Source organism: Biomphalaria glabrata, chromosome 6, assembly GCF_947242115.1.
Source record: "Biomphalaria glabrata chromosome 6, xgBioGlab47.1, whole genome shotgun sequence".
In the NCBI taxonomy this organism is placed as follows: domain Eukaryota; kingdom Metazoa; phylum Mollusca; class Gastropoda; family Planorbidae; genus Biomphalaria; species Biomphalaria glabrata.
In genome coordinates, this window is record NC_074716.1 from 13,741,043 (window position 1) to 13,767,266 (window position 26,224).

Here is a 26,224-nt window from a genome sequence, read left to right on the forward strand (position 1 = left end):
TTAAAGATTTACATAGAATATAGGTCAGAGAACTACAGGATTGTTGGAGATTGTGTCGAGACTGGAACTAAATATTACCAACTAAAGAATTACAAATAGTTTATCGACACTTTCTTTATTGTGTACACCGGAAACACCAAAAAGTGTTCTATTTATAATTTATCCACCATGTATGAAAATCTATTTTATATTTCCCGCATATATAGCACATTTAGAAGTTTATATACTACTATACTAGCATTGAACGCTCCGCGCTCTCTCTTTCTCTCTATCTCTCTCTAACACCCTATGTTGTTTTTGTTTATGTTATCTGACGTAGCAAGGCCGACCTTAGATTATTTGAAACCTTTGAGGAAAGTGAACTATGTAGCCCCAAATGAAATATAGAAAAAAAAAACATAGAAAAAACTAAGATTCAAAAACATATTTAAAACCTAGTGTACTCTAACAATAACACCCAGGACAAGTTTCGCTATTTTATCTCTGAAAAAATTGGAGATCTGTGCGAGGCCTCTACTAATCGGAGACCCCTATACGGCTCCCTAGTTTGCCTATACCTAAGGCTGGCCCTGTGCGTAGATTTTTTACTTGAATTGAAATAACCTAATAAAGAAGGCTTACTTATTGCCTTAGAACACACACATACTTTTTGACGATAAATTCTAGTATCACTTTTTAGTAATCCTCTTCCCACTTCCCACGTGACAACAACTTTAAAAAGTTAGTCCTACGCACAATCTCAGAATTTTCTTTGACATCTCAAAAACTAGTAGCATACGCCGTTATTTTGCAGGGCCAGCCTTAGGCCAATGCAACCTATGCGACTGCAGTGATCCTCGCACTTTCCTAGGCCTTTCACTAATTTTAGGTGTAAATTAATAAATTAAACCATTTTATAAATTATAACAAAATTACCACAGCCTCCTGATTTACCAGGAGCTCATTGAAATCTACTGAAATTGCAAAATATACTAAAAAGTTCTGGAAAGCTCTGGAAATTATTAAAATCTTTTGAAAATTAAAAAAAAAAATTTCTGAAATATATAGACAAAAAATTGTCATTTGGGGTGTATATAAAATGGAAAATGCCGGGTACATGAAATAAGCTAGTCCTAAAAAAAACTCCACAGATCTTGGGTAAAATACTCATCAAATAAAGTACTGTAAATGTGTAGTTTCACGCGCTAGTTTCAAGTCTTTTCTTTTTATAGCCTCTATCGGTTTATATCCCAACTACCCGTATTTTTGTGCAGAATTTTTTTTCTCTATCAGGTACACTTAAAATTATAGCATAATAATGTCAGTTTAATTTAAAAAGATAACTGAAAAATACAAAGATATATAGGGAAAAAAGCGACTTCCGGCCCAATACTTTTTAATCAAAGAAACGAAACGGACTAGTCCAACAAACCCTATTCTGTGAATTCTAATTTCTAGATCTATTTCTAGAGAAAAAGACAGTATGCTAGTATTAAATACAACACACATAAATAAAAAAAAACAACACATATTAAGCCTGGGAACAAAACAATTTGCGAAGCTGGTATGCAATGCTAGTATTTTTTATACAGAATGCAGCCTTTTTGGGGAATACAAAAAATTAATAGAAAAATTGCAGTTTTTCGCAAATTGCAGTTTTCAGGATGTGACTATGTCAAAACCGCGTCTTAGCGGTAAAATGAACCAGTATACGAAATTTCATTCGGGTCCCTTTGCTAGTTAACGAAATCGGTCTGTCAGTTAGTGGTTTTTGTGTTTATAATATAGATTACATAATAATAAGTAATTTGTTGTTTTTTCTTTATATTTCCAGAATCCAGATGAAAGACATTAGTTTCACGAGAATTCTATTAAAGTTCAACTTCAATCGCTTTGAAATATGTGATTTTTGGAATCCTTAACCTAAAAGAACCTGTTATGTAAGTAAATCATAAAGTCTACATTGTTTATCTCTCTTAGATTAAATATATTGCTGGGAAATATGAAAGCAGTGCTGGAAATTAACTGCTACTTTTCCGGAACAAGACATTATCATTGTCTGACTAGCTTTAGTAGCCCAAAATCTGAGCGTTGTTACGACTTTAAGCTCTCAAGGCCGCAACTCTCGTGCTGTTGATCTCACGTGACAAGAAGGGGAGTAAGCCTACTTGTTTGAGCCCTTTGACACCTATTTATTTTTCCTCAGTTTACTCATGACTGCGGACACCACGCTTAAACGGATTTTTCTCTACTTTATTGATCCTAGGTATTTCAATGAGTCAACGGCTTCTAATGTTTGGCCATTCAACTGTATGCAACATCTCGTACTATCGCCACCAAAAATTAGTATTTCGTTGTTGTTGTTGTTTTTCAGCACTGATTTCCATGCAAACTGCTCTAGGCCTCAAGCTGCAGCATCAAGTTTTAAATTAATATCTTGTTTCTGGTAAGCATTTTCTCCAATGATGCCTATTACATCTGCAAACCTGAGATTGAAATAGACCGCCCATTTATGGACAAGCTAGGAGTAAATTCTCCTAGAGTTTCCATCATAATAAATGCTCTAGAAAATTTTAAATAAAGAGCTGGAGAGAGAATGCATCCTTGCCGCACTTTTATGGATGTTCTAAAATTGTCTTTTGTTGTTCAAAAGTACTGAGCTATTCACATTTTTTTGAATAGGGTTCTGATAACATTAATGTTTTTATGTATGTTGAACTCCCTCATCACTTGCCATCCTGCCAAAATTGGCCTATTGCTTTTTTTAAGTCTATGAAGCTGTGTTCCAGTTTCTTTTTGTGTTAAGGGCATTTTTCATTTAATAGTCTGTTGTTATATTTTTCTTCAACAATGCTTCTACCAGTTCTAAAGTCTGCATGTTCTTCAGAACACACTGACTTTTCTAATTAGCCTAAAATGTGAAAGCTTTAGATGTGTTGTTATTATACAGCTATCCCTTTAAATTGCAAAAAAATGATGCCATGCATAGGCCTACTACCTAAAGGTATGGAGTGCCATTGAATAGTTGTGCTACATACGTCAGAGGCGTAGTTAGCGTATATGGCTTCCGGTACTTTATTAAATTAAAATTAAATTAAATTGTCCATCGTTTAAAAAATTAAATTTATTTAATATGCAAAATTTAGTAACAAAAATGTAAATCTTTATGGTTTAAGCAATATAGTAAATCCTGAGAATATTACAACAATACGAGCACAATATAAGCGGACACTTTGGAACCACGACAGTGTGTCCCTTACTGTAAGATTTATAGTATTGTTGGTAAAAATGTAAAAAAAAAAAAAAGTTTTCAATACCGTGCCATTATGACGCATTTTATAAGATTGTGAGTGGAGTGCTTCCGGCAAGAAAAGCCGTCGAAATATGGATTTTTTTTCTTGTGGCTGTAGCCTCCACTGCCCTTCTTTTAATCCGGCCCTGCCTGGACATCGAAAATGTATAACTTCTAGATGGTAGGGCTACAAATCTTGGAATTCGTTACTTGTAGTCTTGTTTGATACACTACTATTAAATCATTTTTTAAATGTCATGGAAACGTTAAAAACCGGTCATATATATCACCACAATTTCAAAATGAATTTATTCATCTTATGACATCCACAGTTGATATTCAACAAATTAGTAACATCAAACGAATAAATATTATGACCTTTTATTTGATTCAACTTCTAACTTTCGCAATTTCTCTTCGAGAAAAAATATAATATAAAATAATCTAACTAGGCCCCGCGCTAATTCTAGGTGTAAATTAATAAATTAAACCATTCTAATGTATATATAATAACAGAGTTTCCGTGGCCTCGTGATTTCAAGGGCTTCCTGGAATTGTTCTGTAATTGCAAAGGATATCAAAAAGTCCTGGAAATTGCAAAATGGCAGGATGGCTGCCCGGCCGTGCGTTTTGCACGCTGGACTTTCGTTCAGATTTATCGATGGTCCCTGGTTCAAACCCTGCTCGCGCCCATTCCCGTCGTCCTGCGGGAGGTTTGGACTAGGAAGTAAATTATCTTTAACTCTGAAGGAACATCCGAAACATGTAAAACATTTTACAAGCAGCTTAGGCTAAATATTTGTTTCATTGATAATGTTAAACAGGGGCATGTCATAACACAAACAGTAAATGAACTGTAACAATTGTAGGCCTACAAGCGATGTTTGTTCTTATCATCAAGATAGGTAAAGACTAACCTCCATGAGAACGAGGAAGAAGAAAGAACTAGGAAGACTAACCTCTACAGAAGGCAAGATTGCCGAGCAGATGTTTATGGAGTGATTTGTTTTGGTGTTTTCAAAGTGCCGAAATCCCGGCGCCAGGGCAGGCCGGCTTCAGGGCAGGCTTGAGCCCGATAGACCAGGTCACTGTATTTACACAGGTGACCAGACAAAATAGCGCAGATCAAATATTTTTAATCTTATCAATATTTTTCAGTCATTTTGTAGTAAGTACTTCAGATATCGTACTGTTACCACTTTGGTGGTGGTGGTGGTGCGGAAATAGGTAGATGTGCGTGTGTGTGTGTAGTTAACCGACTACATTGCCCCAGGCCAGCGCTAGACGAGTGTATTAACCTGAGATGAACTCCAATTGGTGACAAGGCAGGGAGACCTAGGTCTCCCGTAGTGCCCTGGTAAGGAACTCTGCTGTTTGGCGTAGTGCCTCATAGCTTCCATACAAACATAGTGAACCACTGGATACGTCTTCCCGCAGCTCGCGGAGCTGCGGACACTCTTGCAAGACGTGCGCCACCGTCTCTTCTGATTCCACACAGTGTCGGCAACGGGCATCAAAATTTGGCCGGAACCGGGCGAAGTACGCACCTATGGGGCAGTGTCCCGTACGCCAGTGCGCTATTGTTGTTTGTTCCTCCACCACGGGTCCTCTCGAGTTGGGCGGCGCATGTGCTGCCAGACTCCCCTGGCAGTGTTGGAGTCATCCCAGGATCTCAACCACTTTTCATGTACCCACTCGCGTATTGCTGTCGTAGCCTGTTGGAACGTACTTGGTGACTCGAAAGTGGGCACGGCCAGCGCTCCTTCTCGTGCTAGAGCATCATTGCCCCTCACGCCGCAGTGCAAGGGCACCCACTGCATAACGATGACAGCTCCAATAAGTAGGCGGATGTTATTTGCGGCGCCTAATGCCTCTTCCACCAATTTGGACTTTCCCCCTAAGCCAGCCATGGCTTGGAGGCAGGACTGGGAATCGGTAACCATTACAACGTTAGTCGCAACGGTTATCTTTTCACGCAGTTTTTGGAGCACGTAATGAGGGTATTGGTTATCGCCCTTAATTCTGCATCAAAGCTACATGAGGCGAGGCCGCATGTGCCTGACAGCTTGTCTGGTTCATGGTCTGGGTAACGGATATAGGCCCCATACCCATCTCTTACGGGGTCCTTCATGACCGACTCGTCTGTGTAACAGTAAATAGCATCGGCCGGTCAGGCCTTTAGTGTGTCCAATGCCATTTTCCTCAGTAAATCCGGGTGTGTGTGCCGCTTTGTGGCCCCCTCCAACCCGTGTATAGTGAAAATTATGGGAGGGATGGGCTGTCTCCTCCAGGGCGGGCACCAGAAAGATCGAGTGACGATTCGTCAGTTTCTGGAATGCCAGCGAGGATCCTGAGTTGTCAAGTGTTTTTTTTTTAATTGGTAACATCGTGTGGTGTAGTTTGCATAGAGCCTGGAAAGTGAAATTCTTTACAGTATAATATAAAATGAAAAGTTAAAGAATAAGCAAATAATTTCATAATGTATCACATTTATTTATTCTAAAAATGCACTTCAAAAACACACATGCATACTTCCATAAATCTGAAAAAAAAAAGAAGGGCTTCCACAAAGTCAAAATTTCACGTAGAAACTGCATACATTGGCAATAGAGCTGCAAAACGTCTATTAAGTTTGATGTAGTTTCCTTTGCTTGCTTACTTACTTCGTGCTTACTGCATTTTGACTTCTTAAAATCTAACATCACACTCTGTGGAGTAAGAGTTGGTCTTAGCTCAGTGTTTCTCAAACTTTTTTGTCTGCCGGCACAGTACAAACTACAAAAATTTCGCGGCACACCACGAAGAGCAACAGTTGTTTTATAATTTAAAAAAAAATTATTTGACCTGTTTTTAAGTATTATATTTAATGTGAAGGGTGTGCCTGTTTTTTGAGAGCAAATGCGATCTAATCAAGGCTCCAAAGTCGACAAACAAACTCGCATTTCATCGTCTATTGTAAGAAGTCTCTCTCTTTTCTTAGATTTGATTTCAGTCAGTGCTGAAAATCCAAACTCACAAAACCATGAAGATGCAAATGGAAGAATAATTTTGATTGCTTTTAAGCTGATTGCAGGATATAACTTGTTGATTGAAATCCAAAACACTTTCAGGCTTTTCTCGGCAAAACTTGACATAAGAACTGCATCGTTTTTTAAATCAATGAGCTGCTCTGCTTCTTCGGTTGTCAGATTTGTAGCTTCATTGTTTCCAAATGGAGAGCTGACCCATCCATACTCATTACTTCCAACTGTTGGGAAGTAATGCTGTAATGTTGACTGCAGGAGTGTCAAAGTGTACAGAATTGCGGGGGTGATTTCTTTATTTGAAGCACATTCATTGTAAGTAGGAAAGCAGTCCTTTCGAGACAATCAATTTTTCACCAAATGTCTTCAGTTTTTAGGATGCAATGATGATGGTTTCCGATGGTCCTTGAAGACAAATTCAATGAATTTATTGTCAAATAAATCAGAGAGAAATGTCACCTTAACCCACCAAATCTCGCCATGAATAGAAAATCCAAAGTCTTTTGTTTCAGCCTCCAAGAATGAAATCAGCTCAGCCTTGAGTTGGATGACACGCTTTAACACTTTTCCCCTGGAGAGCCAACGAATGCTGGTGTAATACAGGAGGAGACATTTGTAGTCTGAATCCATTGCTTCACAAAGCTCTGATAAAAGTCGGGATGCAAGCGGTCGAGATTTGAGGAAATTTACAACTTCAATCACTTGATCCAGAACAGACATCAAATATTTCGGCAAAGATTTGAAGGCAAGAGCTTCTCTGTGGATTTTCTTGACGCATAAGAGTGACGAATCCCTTTATATTTCCCTGCATGAAAGGACAGCCATCGGTGCAAACGCTTACACAGTTTTTCTCCACTGTACTTTGAATAGCAAAATGTTTTCGTTCACCACTTAAAAATATCTTCACCTTTGGTCGTAGTTGGTAAGTCTTTGCAAAATAAGAATTCGTTGACACATTTTTCATCCTTTATGAACCGAATAAAAGCTAGCAGCTGGGCTTTGCCACTAACGTTAGTGGATTCATCAACTTGAAGAGACCACAGCAGAGACACTTCATCGTCACTCACGTCGAAGTGTTCGCAGATTTGATCTTGTAAATCTGACAATAAGTCTTCAATTCTGCGCAAAATAGTACCATTTGACAAAGGAACTTTTTTTAACTTTTTCGGCGGCATTGGGTCCAAGGATTGTTTCAACAACTATTGCTAAAGCTGGTGCAATGACTGATTCAGCCTCAGTGTGTGCTTTCTTGCGTTTTGCTAATAACTGAGCAACCTTATAACTTGCAATCAATCCCTTTTCTGGCAGCTTTAGGTAGTTCGTAAGTTTCTTCGCTTGTTTATTTTGTTGAGCCCTGATGTTTTCGAAGTATTCTTTCGGTTGCGCTTTTACAGCTGGATATTTTGTTTCCAAGTGTCTCTTCAATTTGCTTGGAACAAACGCCTCATTCGACAAAGTTGCATTGCAGATCAAATAGAATGGCAATGGAGAATCTTCAGGTCCCGAAGATACGAAACCATATCCGATGCAATCTTCTTTGTACCTTCGTTTGGTTCCTTGCTTTTCATTTTCGCTTTCGCAGTTTCATTCTTACATGGATAATAAATAACGCTTATTAATAATTTGTTATTATTAGCTTACACTTAACAATTTACATGAAACACATCGCTATTATTATCGTTACCAATTCAAGAACTGCTGTGCGTCTGCTAAGGCGGCCTACATTTGAGTCATTATAATAATATATGTATAAAGGACAATTCCATAACCTGAATAGCTAACACTCCTTTCCGTCACCATGGAGCGATCCACTACTAGTACTGGTCGTTGTAAGTGGAGATGTCGTCGCAATGTAAAATAAACATTTAATAGTAGGCAGGCCTGTGTAACGCTGCACGTGTGGCGTTCTGAAAACTCCCGCGGCACACCTGCAAATCTTCGGCGGCACACTAGTGTGCCAGGGCACACAGTTTGAGAAACACTGTCTTAGCTCCATCAGTTTCTTGAAGAGTCGAACATACTCGGCTTCCTGTTTAGATAGCAGTAGTGCATATAACAGAGGTACTGCTCAGAGATCAATGGGGGATTTGTAGGTTTATTAGTGGCACCTTTAAGACAAGCCCAATAAAGGATAGAGAGAAAGTGCGATGCTAATCGCGTAGGAAAGGTATAAAAAGGGCGACTCGCGATTTTCTACATCCATATTAGTTAGGCAGTGGGTTGAAAAGAACTGCATTAAAATGTGGTCTTTCTTACAGATAGAGGCAAATTTGTCAAACATGCTGGACTCTCCTCTTACCACTGGCGGATCCGGGGGGGGGGCGCGGTAAGGGCGATCGCCGCCCCTCCACTCGGCCGATCCCCCGAATTTTAGTAAAGAAATCACACAATTTGTACACGAATTTATTAGTTATGTTAATAATATATACTAATTATTTATATAGCAACCAATTTAATATTATTTCGCCCACCTCTTGTATGTTGGTCAATTTGGTGGGGTGGGGATGTGGCAATGGCATCAATCCCGCCCCCGCCCCCACTAATTTATTTGTAGAAATCACAGTTTGTTAACAGAATCAATTAAATATCTATATGATTAAAAGTTGTTATTGATATTTTCAACCAATCTTTATAGTATGTCGTTTCCCTGTTAGCCGATTGTGTGTGTGTGTGTTGGGGGGGGGCGAATACATCTACCGCCCATCCCACCTAAACCCTTTGAGTTGGGGGGGCGGTCCTAATTTTATGGAGAGATAGTTTGTGAACAAAATTATTTGCATTACTATATCATTTTTATATTATGTCGCTACCCTTCTGGTATCTTGGTCGATTCGGTGAGGTGGGTGGGGGGTGCTTCTACTGCTCTCCCCACTCTAGCCCTCTGAGTGGGGGAGGGGAGGGCAATCCTATTTTTATGGAGAAATCATAGTTTGTGAACAAAATTAGTTGAATATCTATATAAATAAGCTACATATTGATATTTGAACCCATTTGTATATTATGTCTAATCTCAAATTTTATCATTAGTAAATTTAAATGAAAAAGGGTTGTACCAGGTGGGAGGGGCAATACATGCAATCGCACTACGCCCATCGGATAAATCAATACTTTTTTCTTTTTGTATTTTAGTTAAGAAATTACAAAATGAAAAAAACTGTCACTAAAATAATTTATATACGCCCCACCCCTATTTCTAAATGCCAAATGCAATCATTAGCAGAAATTATAAAAAGGAGCGAGGATTAATCGTTTTCACTCTACCGCCCCCTCCCCTTTCCAGACGAAAACATGACAGAATAGTCAAATATGGCGACAGATTTACATTATTATTTAAGAAAGACTTTACTTTGTAAGATTTAGAGTTCATACGAAATTTTTAGTATAAGAGTAACAATTGAGATGAGTTCTGAACACAAATATTATTTTCCTAGTCACCTTTTTCCAACCTTTACTCACACTGATATTTTTCTATTGTATAAATAAATTTAGGACTAAAACTCACTATATATGCTTGGATCCTAAAAATGAAAAAAAAACATAACAAAAAAAAACAGTAGAATCTAATTGGTCTACTTAATTTCTCCTCCCACTTCCGAAATGTTGTGTTTAGTGCTTTGAATTATAGTAACAAAACAAAGTTACAAACATGTCTATTGAACAAAATGTATCACTTACAAATGAGCTTTTTAAAAAAAAATAATTTTCGAATAATTTCTTTTTCGGCTGCGATCCTCAATGTCTTAATCTAAATATTTTGGGTAGGCCTACGTTATCTTTTCAAGCAACCAGTCGATTGTATTTGCAATGTTGTAAGGCCCTGTAAATTAATATTATAATATTTTTTAAGTAAAACATTATTCAAATGGTCCTTTTTAATGGGATGAATAATGAGCTGTAGACGTCAGGAGATCTCCATTTTTCACTTAAGAATGCAAGAAAACACTTTTGGCTTAGGGGCTTCGCCCCGAACCACACTGGAGGAGCTTTCGGCGCTCCCCCAGGCCCCTTAGCTGTCAAGAGAAAAGCTTCAAGGCTCAACATGGCTGTTTGTTTTTTTTTTTCGCCGAAGGTTGAGACACACTGCTCTTTTTAAAATTCTCATTATATATATGCATATATATATATATATATGTATGTATATATTTATATATGCTGTACGCGCGTTTATGCAAAGGGTTAGGGTTTACTGGGCGTTATGGTTAGGGTTTGGAAAAAAATCACATCCCCCACTCCAAAGTTCTGGATTCGCTAGTGTCTCTGATCGGGATCGGGTAACTATTTAAAAATTTAGTACATGTCCTCTGTGGAGATTTCCTACTCCACAAAAAAACATTAGCCTTTAAGGTCAGGACGAAGCCACCAATAGGCATATAATTACCCGCCATATTCCGAAGCATGGGCGTAGCCGGGTTGGGGGGGGGGTTCAACGTATTGTAATATTTTTTTTATTACATTTCTATTGCTAAGTATTGCAAGTTCTGCCATATAACTTCTACATTTACACAAAAAAAAAGTTTTCTTTTTTTTTTGTTAAAGAGAAAAAATCTATTTAGTATGTATCGTATGCATATGTTGTACATAATTTAAAACAACAATTAATAAGTATTTTTTCATATTATCGCGCAAAGCGTTAAACAACTCCATGGAAATAGTACAGATAACTATTTTTTTTATTTTTTACAGAAATTTTATTTTCTTGAGGATTTGAATAAGAGATTGACCTTTAACAAAACAATTAGATCAATTACATATTCATTATAAGACATCAATGCAGTTAGGCCAGGTTCACATCTAACTTCACATTTACTTTCACCTTTCCAATTTGGTCTGCTGGACCGCTGGGGCACCACACAATTCATGTTAATTCTTGGTATTTTTAAAGACACGATCTTAGGATTTCTTAGGAACATAAACAATAACTAATCAGTAACAAAGATGGCTTAACCATGCACTCATTCAGAATTACCCCGTTTATATTTTATTCTGAATAGTCTAATTATCTGTATTTTGTCAGAGCGGGACTCATTACCTCCATTAAGTAATAATATATTTTTAATTATCTTTGTTAATTTTCGGCTATCCATTAGTTTAAACCATGAGGCTAACCTTCATGATTACCGGAAATCCCGTTATGATCTGTGACTGTGTACTGTTGACTTGTAATAGTCACAGTATAATAGTGTATATTTGACTAGATCTAGATAGATCCCACGTGGTAAACTTATGCGGCATGGCACTGTGACTGTCATACATGATACAAATAGATCTAGATCTACATAGAGGTCTAGAAAATAGATATATAGATCTAGACACTCATAGAGTCATAGTCATACATACGGTCATAGTACTATTCTAATTAGTAGTCATACATAGAATCTAGTCTAGTAATCATACTCAATGATCATTCATGATGACTAGAAAAAAAATATGCCAAATAATGTCATCATCATCATCATGATCATCAAAGTTTTTTTTTTGTGTTGAAATGCAGCTTCTGGTACCCATAGCCATAGCCATAACTTATACTATGACTATGGCATATTATTTAATAAATTATAAGTTAAATAAGTATGTATGGCATATATATATATATATAGATCTAATATAACTTACAAATAAATGCTGTGGAAGAACTGACTGGAACTTCTCGACTCATGTCATAATTTTCTTTAATTGAGGTATGTATAGTATGTGAGTATGTCATATCATATAATAGCTAAAGATCTAATATGTCTTCTGAAGTGAAGCTGAATGATACTGAATCAGCTTCTATCTGATCTACACTAAATGGTGAACTGAGGGTATTGAAAACTGTTTTCATGTTCTTGATGTCTTAAAATTTGCTTTTAAATTCCACAATCAAGGATCTTTTTATCTAAATACAATTTTGTACTTTCTAACCATTTCACTAGAATAGACTAGAAATAGTTTTGCTGTTCAGCAAAGGAAACAATGATAAAACCTATTTTCACTTGCTTGCTTGCCAGGACTAATGGTAAAGCTTTATTTGCAAAGATTTCACATGCACGTAATCTACATTTGAAGACATTTAGACATTTCATGTGTGCAAGCAACCCATTGCAATATTTCAGATGAAAAACTTTAAGTCTGTTTTTCACTCTTCATTAGAAATATTTTTTAACAAAGTCACTGTCAATGTCCTTCAAGGAACACAACAATTTCTTCCTTGAGATTCCATTTTTACTCACTAGATCTACCTTGCACATACTTAACCAGCAGATACTACTGTGGTTCCGAACATCAGAATGTTTTCTTTCCTTTATCTTCAATTACTTATATCAAGAACTGTCTGTTTTTAAGACACCTAGCTCTGATAAGTTTGATTGATATTCAATGCAGCTTTGTGCAAACTTTCCCGTTTAGAGTTTATGGTTAGGATATTGTTCTTAAATGTATTTAAAAAAAACAACTGTTTTTCTCAGTCAAAGCACTTGTGTAACAAGCTCTATAAGATCAGTTCTTAAACTTGCTATCTTGTTCCAATTCAATCCAGCACTTTCACACTATTCTTCAAAGCATTGAATAAATACTGGCTTGAGTTTGTGACTTTAACTGAATGTTTAGAAATATTTCCAATAAAAGAATTATATCTGCGTTTACTTTAAACTTTTTAGAATGACATGACATTTATCCTCTCCATCATAAGGGATAAGAATAAGAAATTTCAATAATTAAATGTATAATGGATATTGAAAATTATTTATTTTAATATATTTGCATTTTTATGTGTATAATCTGTGAGCACATCTGATTTCTGTAGTTCGCAAGCCGCATAAAACACTCTGGCAAGCTATATGTGGACTGCTGCCCATAATTTGCCCACCCCTCCTTTAAAGGACTAATAGGGGTAAAAGTTTGTGTGGTGCATTCAAATTAGCAATAGGTTGCCCACCACTTACAGTATATAGAATGCATACCAGGAAGCTGAATTCATTATTAAAACATAACCAGCCATATTAAAATCCTAAATTATAAATTACAGGATGAGATTCACAGATACCAAAGTCCTTAGAGGAGCAACCTGAAAAGTATACATACAGCCTTGATGCAGTCTCAGCTGTAGTGGGCAGACCACATATTTGCAAATTGAATGACTCCTACATCCCTAAGAGTCATTTTTGTCAGCTAACAATTGGAAAAAGTAGTTCAAGCTTGGCATAGAAAACAATTTAAGAGCTTCCTTCAATGCTTTCTACATAAACTTTGCCTTCTAAGAGACAAGAGCAAAGGACGTAAGAATGTCTGAAACCGTCATAGTAGCCATAGTGGTAGAAAAAAAGTGACAGATGAAAGATACAAGAATTAACACAGGCTCTAGTTTGTAGCCAAACATTGAGGGCTCTGATAGACCTAGTGTCATTGATGGAGCTGTGTGATTTTCACCTTGTAGTGATTCTATATTTAGATCTTGTGACATAAGACTATAGTATGATGTGGATCAGATAGTAGAATAAAATTAAGAAATTAAGTACAGTACTGAATAATTTTATTGCACAAACTTCATTTGCAGTACAAGCAGGCAAGAGAATTCTCTCAATATAATGTTACATGAGGCACGGTGGCTGAGGGGTAAAGCATTTGGCTTCTGAACCAAGGTCTTGGTTTTGAATCCTGCCTCTGATAGGTACCTGACATTATCTTATCAAAAAAGAAGATGATTACGTCCTACGCGACATGCATTCAGTCATGCATATTAACCAATGACTTAAATTCTGCCAAGTCACTGGTTTTCCTGGCTAGCTCAGGCAACCCAGCATTAGTAGGGGAAAGTATAGGCCATTGGTCGTTGTGCTGGCTACGTCACATTCGTTAACTGTGGTCCACAGAAACAGATGTCCTTAACATCATCTGCTCTATAGATTGCAAGGTCTAAAAGGGGTTACTTAATATAATCATTAATGGTACAATATTTATTATAACTTAATTGAATAAATAAAGACACACTGAGCATACTAAAATGAAGCTCAAGTATACAACTGACTACTCAAACCCTCCTGTCTTCCCTTTATTATAAAGCATTGTCTGTCATCTAGTATGTGACATTCTAAAACACAGCCTCTTGGATATAGAAAACAAACTTGACTTGATGAAATTTTTTTATTCAATGAAAATATTGGTAATAATAATAATAATAATCTTTATTGTCCTTATGGAAATATGTCTTACAATTTGTGCATTACACCAAACAAAAAACATTACAACTATAAGAAACCAAAGTGTACATTCACACCAGACTCACTCATAATTTACATGTTACAAAGTTTATATCAGATTGTTCTTATTTAATGATTTGATTGCCAGGGGAACAAAAGAGTGTTTGTGTCTGTCTTTGCTATCGGTGTCTTGTATCTTTTTTGTGATGGTAAAATCACAAAATCCTGACACAAAGGGTGATTCTTTATTTCGAGGATCTTGTTAGCTTTTTTATAGATGTTTGTCTCAAACAACTGCCCAAATGGGGTTTGTTTTTTGCCAATGATTTTACCAGCAATTTTAATATAATGAATCATTTCTCAAAAATGAAGCTGTAAAGCCAATGCATTATAAATATTTTTTGTTCCTTTCAAAAAAAAAATTACCCCTTTAGCAGATCAGATGCATTTTGTCAGCATGTCACACCCTGTCAATTTCAAGTAGAGTTCAGATGCAGGATAATCCTGAGGTCCTGAAATTGAAGTGTACTGACAGATCTTTAGTAACCATTAGATTTAAATTTTCAATTAAGATCTAAGCTTTAAATACTTGTCTAATGTGACCATTTGTTTAATGGTATCTTAAAAGTTAATTGCAGGAAAACAATGCCAAAAAAAACAAAACAATGGCATTGTTTAGATAAACTAGTCTATGATTTAAAGTTGTTTTTTTTTCTTTTTTTTTTTCCCCAGTTCTTCTAAAGCTATGAAATCTCATCCATGTATGGATTTCTTTGATCAAGCTCTCGGGCATCCGGAACAAAAATATAAAGACTATTTATGTCTGAAAACAGTGTTGAGGGATCAAACTATTCGTATCATTTGTTTATCTGGCATGTACAAAACTTTGAGCGAATTCAAGAGTTTTCTCAAAAGAAAATTTGCAAAATTAATCAATCAAGCTCATCGAATAGTACGCCTTCCAATTATTTTCATTTGTAGTCCAGTAAATAGCCTTACCACTAGGAAAAAAAATATCACTGGCTCTAAATACAAATTTAGAAAAAAAGATTTACCAGAAATTAATGATCTAATGTTACTAGTTAATAAGAACATTTCTCTAAAAAGGGCACATGAACATTTGCTTACTGTTTCAACTGATAGTGCCTATGCCTATGGTCCATATGCGCAAGAAAGTAATGTCTCATGTAAACTACTGGTAATACTGACATCAGTGTCTAAAGAACCTATAGTTCTACAATATACACATAATGTAGCTGGATATACAGATGAAATAAATCACTCAAAAACCTTGGAAATAGATAGTGTCGTATGCAGATCACAAGATAATGTGGCTAAAGGATCAATTAATTTGAAACCTGAGCTTTATCCCAAGTCTTACAGTCATCATGGAGTTATTAAAGAAGGTAACATTAGTTAAAATAAAAATGAAAGTAGGTGATGCATTGTGTAAAGCTATAATAAATGCTGTTAAAGTAGACTATATTTTGCTATGGTCAGCATTATATATTTTAAAAAGGCAAACTATGGTATAAATACTCTTTGTGTGTATTTATAATTGTTCTAAATGAATGAATACCAACATTCTTCAAAGATTTGACTAACATTTATATCTTTAATTTTCTTTTTTAAACATTTCAGATTTTGATGAAAGATTATCTTGTGTATGTATATTTTAATATTATCTATTTCTTTTCTTCATTGTAATTCCTTTAATGACACACATTTTAGTTCAATTTCATTATTAATTTTAGTTAATAATAAAATAAATATTTGTATTTATTGAAAAACATTGGTTCTAAATTATCACTTTAGTTTTGAAATTAATGATCATCACATCTAATGGATTAATAGAGATTTTGTTAAACTTTGTGTATTGGGTATCTTTGTATGTGTATCCAACACTGATTTTATAAATTGTTTTTCTTATTAATCACACTTCTAATACTATAATTTTCATATTTATACTTCTATTAAGCAAAAAGGAACTTAACTAGGTTTTATACAAGACACTTTTTAGCATAAATTCCATCATTATAGTCTAAATGTAATTAAAAGTACCGGTATAATTAACTTTTTATTTCATAATGTCATAACTCCATAACATTGTAAGATGCATATCTAGATTTTTGTTAATAGGGCAAAAACAACTTATAAAGATGAGAAAATGTGTTGTTTTTGTTTGCAAAAATTGTGTTTGGCACAAAAGTTAACCCTTGTCAGTTACAAAACTTGAAACATTTATTTTAATAAAAGTTTGTATACCATGTTGAAGAGATGTAGGGGTGTGGACTGTGTGGTAAAGAGCTTGGCTGAGGGGTTTCATGTTTGAATCCCATTGAAGACTCAGGTTTTGAATTTAGGGATTAAGTCTGCCCAACTCTAATGGGGTACCTGACCTTTTGTTTGTTTGTTGTGCTGGCTGCATCACACCCTAATTACCCATCTGCCATAGAAATAGATGAACTATACAATGCAAGTTCTGAAAAGGGTACCTACCACCTTGTAGAAATGTCATATACAGGGGAGGTGCAAAAGTAGGTAAATACACTTTAAAAAAAAAGAGATAATATGTATATATATTTACTACATTTATTATACAAACTAATGTCACATAAATATTTCCTTTCAATTAAAGCAGTGATGCTCAGCCTAATTTGATCTGCGGGCCATTTTTTATTTCCAACACTCATGTCGCGGGCCACATGACCGAAAATGTACATAATCGAAATGAAATTGACCTAAAAGAATTTTATTAGAAACCAGCATTAATTTATAGCATATTAACTGGCTTCATTTCTCTCTTAAAATGTGAGCATCTTTGTAGCTAGCTTTACCAACGACACATTTTCTTGTCTCTTTTTGGTAAATATTCCCATCGATCCTCCAATTTCTAAACTTAGTTTAACAACCTTTTATTCACGGCTCAAACCAAGAATGCCGTCCTATTTGTTTTAAATAAAGCCGTATATATGTTATTGTTTTTAAAACAGCTACAATTTACAAAATAAATATGTTGGTTTATTATCATGTTCCAAAAAAAAATAATTAAAGATCCGTTCAATTTTCCTGGTATGATTTTAAATTCAGAGTCAACTTGTAGTTTCTTCAGCTCTCACATTTCATAAACCTACACTTTTTAAATGGCATGATACCAATTCATCAGAGAAAAAGTCAGGACCCTAATGTGGGTAAAGATAAATTTTTCAACCTAATCTACACTTTGTACAGACGTTTCGGCGGGTCGGAGAAAACCACATCGTGGGCCTGGATCTGGCCCGCGGGCCGTATTTTGGGCACAACTGAATTAAAGCATTGATTATGCTTAATTGAGCAAGCAATTATGCCTAATTGAGCAATTTCTTTTTATTTTTTTCTATACTGGATGCAAGATCGCAAAAGCATATCTAAAACAAGTTACAAAAGACAGTTTGTGTGGAAACACAAACTCAAAATTGGCCCCCGAAGAGGTCCACCCAGGCAGGCTTCAATATTTTCAGAAAGAACATCCAAATGAAATTATATCAAAGACAAATGAGAGATAAGAATGGAGAAAGAAGGTTAACAGATCTTGTGTAGTGCCCCAACGTTCCCGCAGATCAAAGGATAGGTGTAAGTGAATGTAAAGTTAGATGGGTTAGGGTTAGGGTCTATAGGACAGATGATGTAAAGTTCATCTGTTTTGTGGCCTACGGTTAGCGAGGGTGTTATGTAGCCAGCACAACGACCAACCGCCTATACTTTTCCCGAACTAATGTCAGGTACCCATTAGAGCTGAGTGGACTCAGAGGCGCCTAAAGATTCCAAAGTTGAAAATCCCAGGATTCGACCCCGGCACCCCCGGTTCGGAAGCCAACCACTTTACCGCTCAGCCACTGTGCCTCCTCTGGCCTAACTGATGTCTTATAATTGATCTAATTGTTTTAAAAAGGATCAATCTCTTATTCGAAATAAAAAAATTCCGCAATAAAAAAAAAATGTTCAGAAAAATGAAGTTTATAAGATCACTATTCATTTTAAATTAGGTCTAACTTATAATGCATACTAATTAGCTTTTTCTCTTTAAAAATCTGCTTGCATAACTGATTTTAAAAATTAGATTTTTCGCTTTCAGAAAAAAAAAAGTAGCCTTTGCATCAGAACTTTGAATGGTCTAAAATATTGTGATGTCGGATTTTCAATATCTTTTCTAGTTTACGAGATCTAAACGGGACGGACGGACAGACATTTCGCACAAAACTAATAGCGTCTTTTCCCCTTTCGGGGCCGCTAAAAATAACTTGCAGGTAAACGTTAGTCTGACTAATTGCAGGTATCAGACTTTTTTTTTCTACTTGCAATAAATACAATTTTGGTCTACTAGACTTTGTCAGCATTCGAACTACTAAAATTTGATAATAATAATAAATCGAATTTTAACAAAGACAGGAAGTTACATTTTGTAAATTCATTTGATCAGATGAAGAGAGGGTACTTTATCTGTGCATAAAATATATATTCCTCTTTGCATGGTTGGACTCAAGCTATGTTTTAACATGATTAAAAATGTCTGTATTAAAAAATTAACTTTTAAAATTATTTTCAAATCATAAAATGCTTTCTTTTTTAATAGCAACAACTGCTGATGCATACAGACTGCCTTGCAGATAAGGGGAAAACTGCTGAGTTTTCTCACACACTCAATGAAAGTTCATGCTCGCTTAATCTTAGTGGAAAAATTGCAGCTCATCGCAAGTGTCGCAAATTAAAAAACATTGATCATGGTGTAACTCAATTAGAACTATCTACATCCCTTGAAATGTGTAGCATATGTAATAAAAAAGATGCAACAAACGACTTAGTATTTTGTGAACAAAGCAGCTTGAAATACAACCTTGGTATGAAACAAGATCATGCAGAAGTAATACTTCAAAATTTAGGTGAACTGTTAAAATTTAAACAGCATCATACTTTCCCTCAAACATTACAATTGTATCCAGTCTTCAACCAAAATAGAAGGCCAGATATTCGTGAACTTATGAGATATGAAATTTGTAGAATGTGCTCCTTTGCTTATGCTAATCATCCAGAGGGTCTAAATATGTGGTTCACACAACTGGCACAGGCTGGATTTTATTACACATATGAAACTAGACGTATTAGTTGCTTTAGTTGTGGATATGTATGTGATGTTACCAATGCAGAGTCTATTGAAATGGCTAACCAGCATGAATGTCGGCGGCATGAACGTAATATTCCTTTGAATGAATGGACGCGGGGCATAGATTCAGGTGATTTATTGCTCTATCAGTCAATTTTTGGTGGTTTGACTTCATCCTTTTTTGAATCAGGATTAGATCATCAAGACAGTAATGCTACAAATCAACTTGTACCAAGCATTGGGTCTGCTTCTGGAGGTCAAGATGTGAATAACGGTTTTACTGAAGTAGTTGATGTTAGAGAAACTAGACTGCCTTCAAGTTATCCCGATACGACTGAAGGTTCTGTGTCCCAGTCACATCAAAGTTTACCAACAAACTTGAATGAAGTTTCTGGCTCTGTAGTTTTTCAAGAGAGTGATGTATCAGAATCTAGAGAAGTACTCACTTCTAAATCCATAGAGCCTGTCCCATTTACTCACACACCAAGCCAAGCTGCTACTATTCCAGAAACCAGTGCAGAAGAAACAAACAATGCACAAAATCCTCCAGAAGAGGGTGCTGTGGGAGGACATACTGCATCATTTGAGTTAAGTGGAGCATCATATCCACAGTTTGCCAGCAGCTCAGCTAGAAGAGCAACATTTACTGGATGGAATCCTGACCACCCTCAGCGTCCTGATGATCTTGCGGCTGGCGGATTCTTTTATGCAGGTAAAGATTTAGGTCATACATATCAAGCATTTATATCTCTGAATTTCTTAATTTCTTCAATTTTTGTATCATCTAAAAAAATGTATTTATTATTAAGCAAGCTTTTTTTTTTTTTTTTTTTTTTTTTTTTTGATTGGATTTGTCAAGAAAGGTAGACCAGTACATCTTGCATAATTTCTGCAATAATTTCTGCATAACAACCCAATAAATTAAAAATGGTATTCCACTTTCAGAGCAAAAGAAACAAAACCTTAAAAGTCTTTGCCAGGATTCTGAATACAAGCCTTTCTAATCCACCAGAAAGTTTTCATTTGCATGTTAGAAATCCTTTCAATAAAAATGATAGAATAGTAAATACAACACTTTCTTTTCAGCTTTGGTAGCTTTTCAGTTTAGCAAGTCATGAGACATTGAAAGTTTCTTTCTGCATATAAGGCTTCATTCAATCAGCTAATGCAAGAGGCTTTTCCTTTAGCTGGCTCTAAACTAAAATCAGATGCCCAATAATTGGGAATGCCACTGGATAGTTTTAGTAATATTATTATGTAACATTTCTCACTATCCAGGCTCTCTGAAAATTGCACCACACGACACAACCTGTTCAAAGAACTTGCCAACTCAGGGTTCCAAAGTAATGTAACACTTTAATGTCCAATAAATCACAGCCAATACTGTACAATTGGCAACAACATAACACTTACTGTACAAAAACTTTGCCACAACTCTGTAATGCTGTATCAGACGCCACTGGCTCTCCATCTCTTCCTTGACTTGTACTCAATTCTCTGTTCTGGACTAACTTCGACTTGTAGTTGTGAAATTGCGAGATAATGTGAAGTGACTTGACTCAGACACCATCGCTCTTATATAGGGCCCAACCATTCCCAACTACATTCAATAAGACTTGCCTGAGTACTATTCACAACACAGGTCCTTCCCGAATTGCTGTGTACTGTCACTCATCTTGGCTGGTTGTCGCAACTCATCATGGCTGACCACGTTGGCTAAAAACACACACAGCACTACCCCATCTGTGCCACCACCAGGTTTATAACAATATTAATATTAAATATCTATAAGCACAATTTGGATATTTGCCATAACTGCACTTTAAATTTCTATCTATATGAAATGTTCTCTTTTTTAAGGTTATGCTGACTGTGTGCGGTGTTTCAACTGTGGACTTGGACTAAAATACTGGAGACCAAGTGACATTCCAGCTTACCAGCATGCTAGGTTCAGGCCCAACTGTGTATATAATAAAATGTACAAAGGTCAAGATTATATTAATAAAGTTCAACAGGACCTTCAGGAAGAGCAAGTATGTTACACTCTAAAAATAGTAAATGAAGATAGTTTTCTAGATTTAAAAAACAAATTCTGCTGATACATTGTTTCCAAGATGTTTTTTTTCATCTGAGAATCAACAATTTGGTAACAACAAGTAACATCTATTTTAAAAGTGACAAACAGTTTTTTATTATGTACTAGAGAAAATTGTCTCTGTATAAATAAGCTATGCAAACCTGTGTCAGCTTTTCATGAAAATAAACAGTGCTCTGTACAGTTTGACAATTCCAACTCTAGACCATTCTCCATAAAGAATGGGGTAAATAAGGATGTGTTTTAGCTCCAACATTATTCTGCATCTTCTTTTCAGTTGTATTCACTAACACTTTTAAAGCCTTGGAAGATGGATTATATATTCACAGTAGATCCGATGGAAAGCTTTTTATCATGGCCCAAATAAATAAATAATATAAAAGAGGGTGTATCTTTATTAGGGAAATGCTGTTCACCGACATCGCTGTACTCACCACCCATTCCCAAAAAGGATTACAAAGGCTAGTAAATACTTTGGCAGCTGCATGTTAAAAAGCCTCACTGACAATGGATTGTTTTGTGTGATATTGGGTTCATTTCTTTTAAGTCTGTGTTTCAATGTATGTATGTAAGTTGGATAATTATATTCAAGTAATGTCTGACAAACATTTGGATACATACATGCATCAAGAGCTTAGATTAAATAGCTATCACTTGCACTACCTGTGGCACATAATGTGCATTTCCTGGAGGGATTGTGTCTCCAATTGGGAAGTTTTGAAATCAGCCAATACATGCAGTACCTATGCTACTTTGACACAGAGAAGTCATTGGCTCGGACATACCACTTATTCAGATGGAAGAATTCATAAGAACATCCTCTATGCTGAGCTTGCAGAGGGAGTCAGACCCAAGGGCCGCCCAAGACTAACCTACAGAGATGTCTGTAACCAAGATTTGAAGACAATAAGCATCAATGAAAGTATTTGGGAAGGAATAACACAAGATGAAGATCAGACAGAATGGGGACAGACTGCGTGATGGTATGAACCTCATCTAGAGCAAAAGTGGCCTCAGACATTCACATCCATGAACTGTGGCAAACTTTGCACTTCAGAATCTACTTGATTAGTCACACCAAATGCTGCCCCAACTCAAGAAGAAGCTAAAACCAATGATCATCTGGGCGCATCTTTTGTCTTTTGAATCAGAATGAGCCATAGATTTGTACAAACAGCTTTCATTATTTAGTTTCTCAAGTTAGCTGTAAATGAAAAAAAAGTTTAGATTTAAAAACATATATTAAAATGTATTATATATTGTGTTTTTAAGTCTTATCAAAGTATTTTTTTGAATTTACTATTTAAGAACTGTTGTAGTAATAACATTGTGATAGCTGAATCCTACAGCAGTGGGTATTCATTTCTGCCTTGAATACCTTTACTCAGAATTCTAGAAATTTATAAAATTTTAGATGTGTAAATTAATTAATAAAAGAATAAAGTCCAGAATTAGTCCAGTTACAGATAATTATTGATGCTTATTTTTTTTAGATTAGTTAATTTCAGAGTTCTATATTGATATTGATTATTTGAAATTCAAACTAGGCAAGAGTCCAAGCAGCTGAAAACAACCGACCAGACAATCAAGTAGTTACTGAATTCACTGATCTCTCTGGACCTGAGCAACCTCCACCTCCTCCTCCTCCTGACCCAAGCCCAGCATCAAGCAAGTACAATTATTTACACATTAAATTTGTGCCTTTGATTAGTAATTCTCTTTTTTTTTAAACCTGTAATTTTTAAATCTTAGTAGGCAAGCAAATTCTGAAATTTCCATTAACAGAAGCTGAAGCATTTATATTAGTTAATTTATTAATTGATTTTGTAGTAAACTGCAGTAAAACATCAAGTGCTGCTGAAAATAAAAGTGATTGTTACAAAAATGAATTGTACATTTTTTATAATTACTTTCTTTAGAACATTTCTACACTGGGAAAGTAATCTCTAAATTTTGTTTAAAATTGGCTGCAATGTGAACTTCATTGATTTTGCAGTGCAATTCATAAATTGAATGGAAATATATATGGCTCCTTTTGTCTCGAAAGGCAATGGATGCGCCCAAGTGAGTCACTGGTTTTGGCTTAATCTTGAGACGGGGCAGAATCTGGTGTGGCTAATCAAGCCAATTCTAGAACGGCAGACTTTGCCACAATTCGTACATGTGTATGCCTCTGATTTAGGGCTAGCAGACAGGGCAGCTTTCTTTTTTTCCCTCTTGATTAAAGCCGCTTCAATTCTTTTGTTCTCAGCAAGGGTTGTCCCAGCACGCACAGTCTGTCTCCATGCACTCCGGTCTTTGGCTATGTTTTCCCACATACTTTCACTGATGCCTGAGGCTCTCATGTCTCGCTTGCAGACATCTCTATATGTTAGTCTTGGGCGGCCCTTGGGTCTGACTCCTTCCACAAGCTCAGCATATAAGATATCTTTCGGGATTCTACCATCTGGCATTCGGGTGACATGTCCGAGCCAGCGTAATCTTCTTTGTGTCAGGAGAGCATACATGCTGTTCATATTGGCCAATCTCAAAACTTCCTGATTGGAGACATGGTCCCTCCAAGAGATGCCCATTATGCGTCTCAGGCAGCGCAAGTGGAAACTATTCAATCTGTGCTCTTGGTACATGTATGTTGACCAGCTTTCACTGCCATAAAGGAGAGTGCTCACAACACAGGCGTTGTAGACTAGGATTTTGGTCGCTGTGGTCAATTTACCATTTTCCCAGACGCGCTTGGAGAGTTTTGCCAATGCTGTGGTAGCTTTTCCTATCCTTTTTGTCAGCTCGATGTCCAAGTCTAGGTTACTGACAATTGTTGAACCCAAGTAGGTAAATTCCTGCACCACTGAAAGGGTGTGGTTCCCAATTTGTATTATAGGTATTTCTGCGACGTCTTGTGCCAGGATTTCGGTCTTGGAGAGACTTATAGTAAGGCTAAACTCTTGACAAGCAGCTGCTAAGGCGTTCACTAGCTTCTGTAGACCTCCTTGTGAGTGAGATACGAGTGCCGCGTCATCTGCAAACAGCAGCTCCCTTATCAAGATACGACGCCTTTTCGTTTTGGCTTTAAGACGTGCCAGGTTAAAGAGCCTTCCATCGGATCTGCTATGGATGTATATTCCGTCTTCCAGGGATTTAAAAGCACTGGATAGTACGACTGAGAAGAAGATGCCAAATAGTGTAGGGGCCAGTACACATCCTTGTTTTACACCGCTCTTAATGGAGAATGGCCTGGAGGAAGAACTTTCAAACTGAACGGTACCCTGCATATTTTCGTGAAAAGCTGACACTAGTTTTCTTAACTTATTTGGGCAGCCGATTTTCTCTAGTACAGCAAACAGACCGCTTCTGCTAACAAGGTCAAAGGCCTTGGTCAAATCAATAAAAGCTATGAAGAGGGGCTGCTTTTGTTCTCTGCTCTTCTCCTGTAGCTGCCGCAGAGAGAAAATCATGTCTGTTGTAGATCTACCTGCCCTAAAGCCACACTGCGACTCTGGATAAACACGATCTGCCAGGATCTGTAATCGCTTAGTAATACTCTAGCAAAAGCCTTTCCGACTATGCTAAGCAGTGAGATGCCTCTGTAATTGTTACAATCAGAGCGGTCGCCTTTATTTTTATAAATTGTAACAATGTTGGAGTCTTTCAATTCTTGGGGGACCATTCCTTGTTCCCAGCACAAGCTTAGCAGTTCATGGAGTGGTTTGATTAGGGCATGTTTTCCAGCCTGAATTACTTCAGCAGGAATGCCATCTCCTCCGGGTGTTTTCCCATGTGCAAGCATGTCAATGGCAATGCTCAGCTCCTTTACTGAGGGCGTTTCGTCTAATTCCGTCAAAACTGGAAGTGATGGGAAGTTGGAAACAGCATTTGGTGAGATGGCGTTTTCAATCTGGTAGAGTTCTGCATAGTGTTCTACCCATCGTTCCATTTGCAGCGCACGATCGCTGATGATTGAGCCATCTTTTGACTTGAGCGGAGCACACTTGCTGGTGTGAGGTCCAAAGGCTTTTCTCATGCCCTCATATAGTCCTCTTATGTTACCACAGTCGGCACAAGATTGAATATCTTCGCATAGCTCCTGCCAGTATTTGTTAGCACATTGTCTCGCTACTCTTTGGGCATTGTTACGTGCAGCTCTGAGCCTTTTTAAGTTGCTTGGGGTGGGATCCTTCTTGTAGATTAGCATGGCTGCTCTCTTGTTCGTAGTGGCAGTTTCCATTTCTGGTAGACTAGCTTCAAACCAGTCTTCGCTTTTCTTGGTTTTGTTTCCAAAGACCAGTGATGATGTTTGGTAGATTGTATCACGCATAAACGTCCAGCTTTTTTCTACCTCAGTCACAGAGAAGTTTTTAAAAGCTTCCTCTAATTTGTTCTCAAATTCGGTGCAAAGATCAGGATTTTTTGTGCTAGTAGTATTCAGGTGTGATTTTCTTTTTCCCTGTGAAGTGTGGATCTTAGTTGGCAGCAGTCTTGTCCGGCAGGACACTAAAGTATGATCAGTATCACAATCCGCGCTTT

At 36.6% G+C, this 26,224-nt stretch overlaps 1 protein-coding gene across 5 annotated transcripts in view; it reads left to right on the top strand.

The window, feature by feature from the left end:
• The window catches only part of LOC106052131 (baculoviral IAP repeat-containing protein 2-like), a 44,053-nt gene that overhangs the window by 12,245 nt on the left and 5,584 nt on the right, over positions 1 to 26,224 (top strand). For 3 of the 5 annotated variants that reach the window (XM_056032575.1, XM_056032571.1, XM_056032574.1), the window contains exons 2-7: positions 1,814 to 1,919; positions 15,201 to 15,874; positions 16,110 to 16,132; positions 19,081 to 20,320; positions 21,469 to 21,641; positions 23,251 to 23,371. In XM_056032575.1, the coding sequence (XP_055888550.1) occupies positions 15,214 to 15,874; positions 16,110 to 16,132; positions 19,081 to 20,320; positions 21,469 to 21,641; positions 23,251 to 23,371 (2,218 nt within the window). In that variant the 5' untranslated portion in view covers positions 1,814 to 1,919; positions 15,201 to 15,213. Of the gene's footprint in view, positions 1 to 1,813; positions 1,920 to 2,353; positions 2,426 to 11,837; positions 11,973 to 15,200; positions 15,875 to 16,109; positions 16,133 to 19,080; positions 20,321 to 21,468; positions 21,642 to 23,250; positions 23,372 to 26,224 lie in introns of those variants that run through there. The other 2 variants (XM_056032573.1, XM_056032572.1) reach the window with 2 other exon arrangements.